Here is a 1,161-nt window from a genome sequence, read left to right as displayed (position 1 = left end):
CCGGAGGCCACATCCCGCCGTGCCTGTCTGCACACCCTGATGCCCTGGCCACCAGACTCACAGGTGACATTAAGTTGAACAGTTGTCTCTGCGCTCACACCCTCTCTGGAGAAGTCTGCGCGGCAGGTGAGGTGCGTGCCGTGGTCGTGGGGTCTCGGTGTGAGAGAAAGCACTGAGAAGTAGGAGGATTTTGGTCTGGGCCCTTGCGGGGTGACGGCGACCCCCGTCCAGGAGAGCGCAGGAGCTGGACATTCCTCAAAGGCCCAGTTAAACACACAGATGAGCGTCGCCTGGCGCCCTGGTTCCAAAGTCTCCGGGACAAAGACATCTGGCTTCTGCGTCAGGGCTGGGGCAAGAGAGAGCACGGTCCTAGCCCTAGAAGGGGGTGCTGCCGGGGGAGCCCTGGTCTGCTCCCCGCAGTGTGTGGGGGTGGGGAGTGGTAGGGAGGAGGAGAGTCTCCCCTCCCCCCTCCCCTGCCCAGTCCTGCTGGAGCCGCCTCCATACCTCTCACTTCCAGATTGAATGGGGTTTCGACAAAATTATATCGCACGTAACTGCCTCTCTCCACCCGAAAGATGTACAGTCCCTCGTCCGCTGCCAGGGCGTCTCTGATCAGCAGGGAGCAGCTGTAGTTCCCAGGGTCCCCAGTGAGCTGGAACCGGCCCCGGAAGCCAGTTTGCACTTCTCGGTCCTGCTTGTTTGTGGCCACTGGCCTTTCCAAGGTCGTGTCTGTCCCAGCCACGAACCAATAGCCAAGGGCCGGGGTGTCCTCTGTCCAGTCTGCCCGGGGGTAGGACACGGTGCAGGGCACGTGGACACACAGGCCCTCCTGCACCACCACCACGCTCTGCACTCGCAGGGAGAATCCTGGGGACTGAGCCTGAGACCCTGAAGGAGACAGAGGGCTCAAGCTGCAAGCCCAGCCCGCGCCCCCACCCGGGCCCCTTCCCGCCCCATGGCCCACTCACCGCCCCACAGCAGGGCCATCAGCAGTGACAGGACCATCTTTGTACGAGGACGCACTTGTACCTGCCCTCAGACAGGCTCGTTCCCCAGAAGGGGAACTACCAGCTGCGGAAGCTGAACCCCAGGCCAGATGACTGGTGTGTGAAGCTGTGGTCCTGGTCCTGAGCCCCACCCCCACTGGCTCCCCCAGCCTGC

General features: G+C 63.1%; 1 protein-coding gene across 2 annotated transcripts in view; it reads right to left on the bottom strand.

The window, feature by feature from the left end:
* The window catches only part of SIGLEC10 (sialic acid binding Ig like lectin 10), an 8,115-nt gene extending 7,091 nt beyond the window's left edge, over positions 1-1,024 (bottom strand). For both annotated transcript variants that reach the window (XM_077747258.1, XM_077747257.1), the window contains exons 1-3: positions 969-1,024; positions 505-888; positions 62-346 (exon numbers count right to left, since the gene is read on the bottom strand). In XM_077747258.1, the coding sequence (XP_077603384.1) occupies positions 62-346; positions 505-888; positions 969-1,005 (706 nt within the window). In that variant the 5' untranslated portion in view covers positions 1,006-1,024. The remainder of the gene's footprint in view (positions 1-61; positions 347-504; positions 889-968) is intronic.
* Positions 1,025-1,161: the final 137 nt, after the last annotated feature.

This window comes from Crocuta crocuta, unplaced genomic scaffold (assembly GCF_008692635.1).
Source record: "Crocuta crocuta isolate KB4526 unplaced genomic scaffold, BGI_CrCroc_1.0 scaffold334, whole genome shotgun sequence".
Classification (NCBI taxonomy): domain Eukaryota; kingdom Metazoa; phylum Chordata; class Mammalia; order Carnivora; family Hyaenidae; genus Crocuta; species Crocuta crocuta.
The sequence above is the reverse complement of the archived record's forward strand: the minus strand, read 5'-3'. Positions and strand labels throughout refer to the sequence as shown.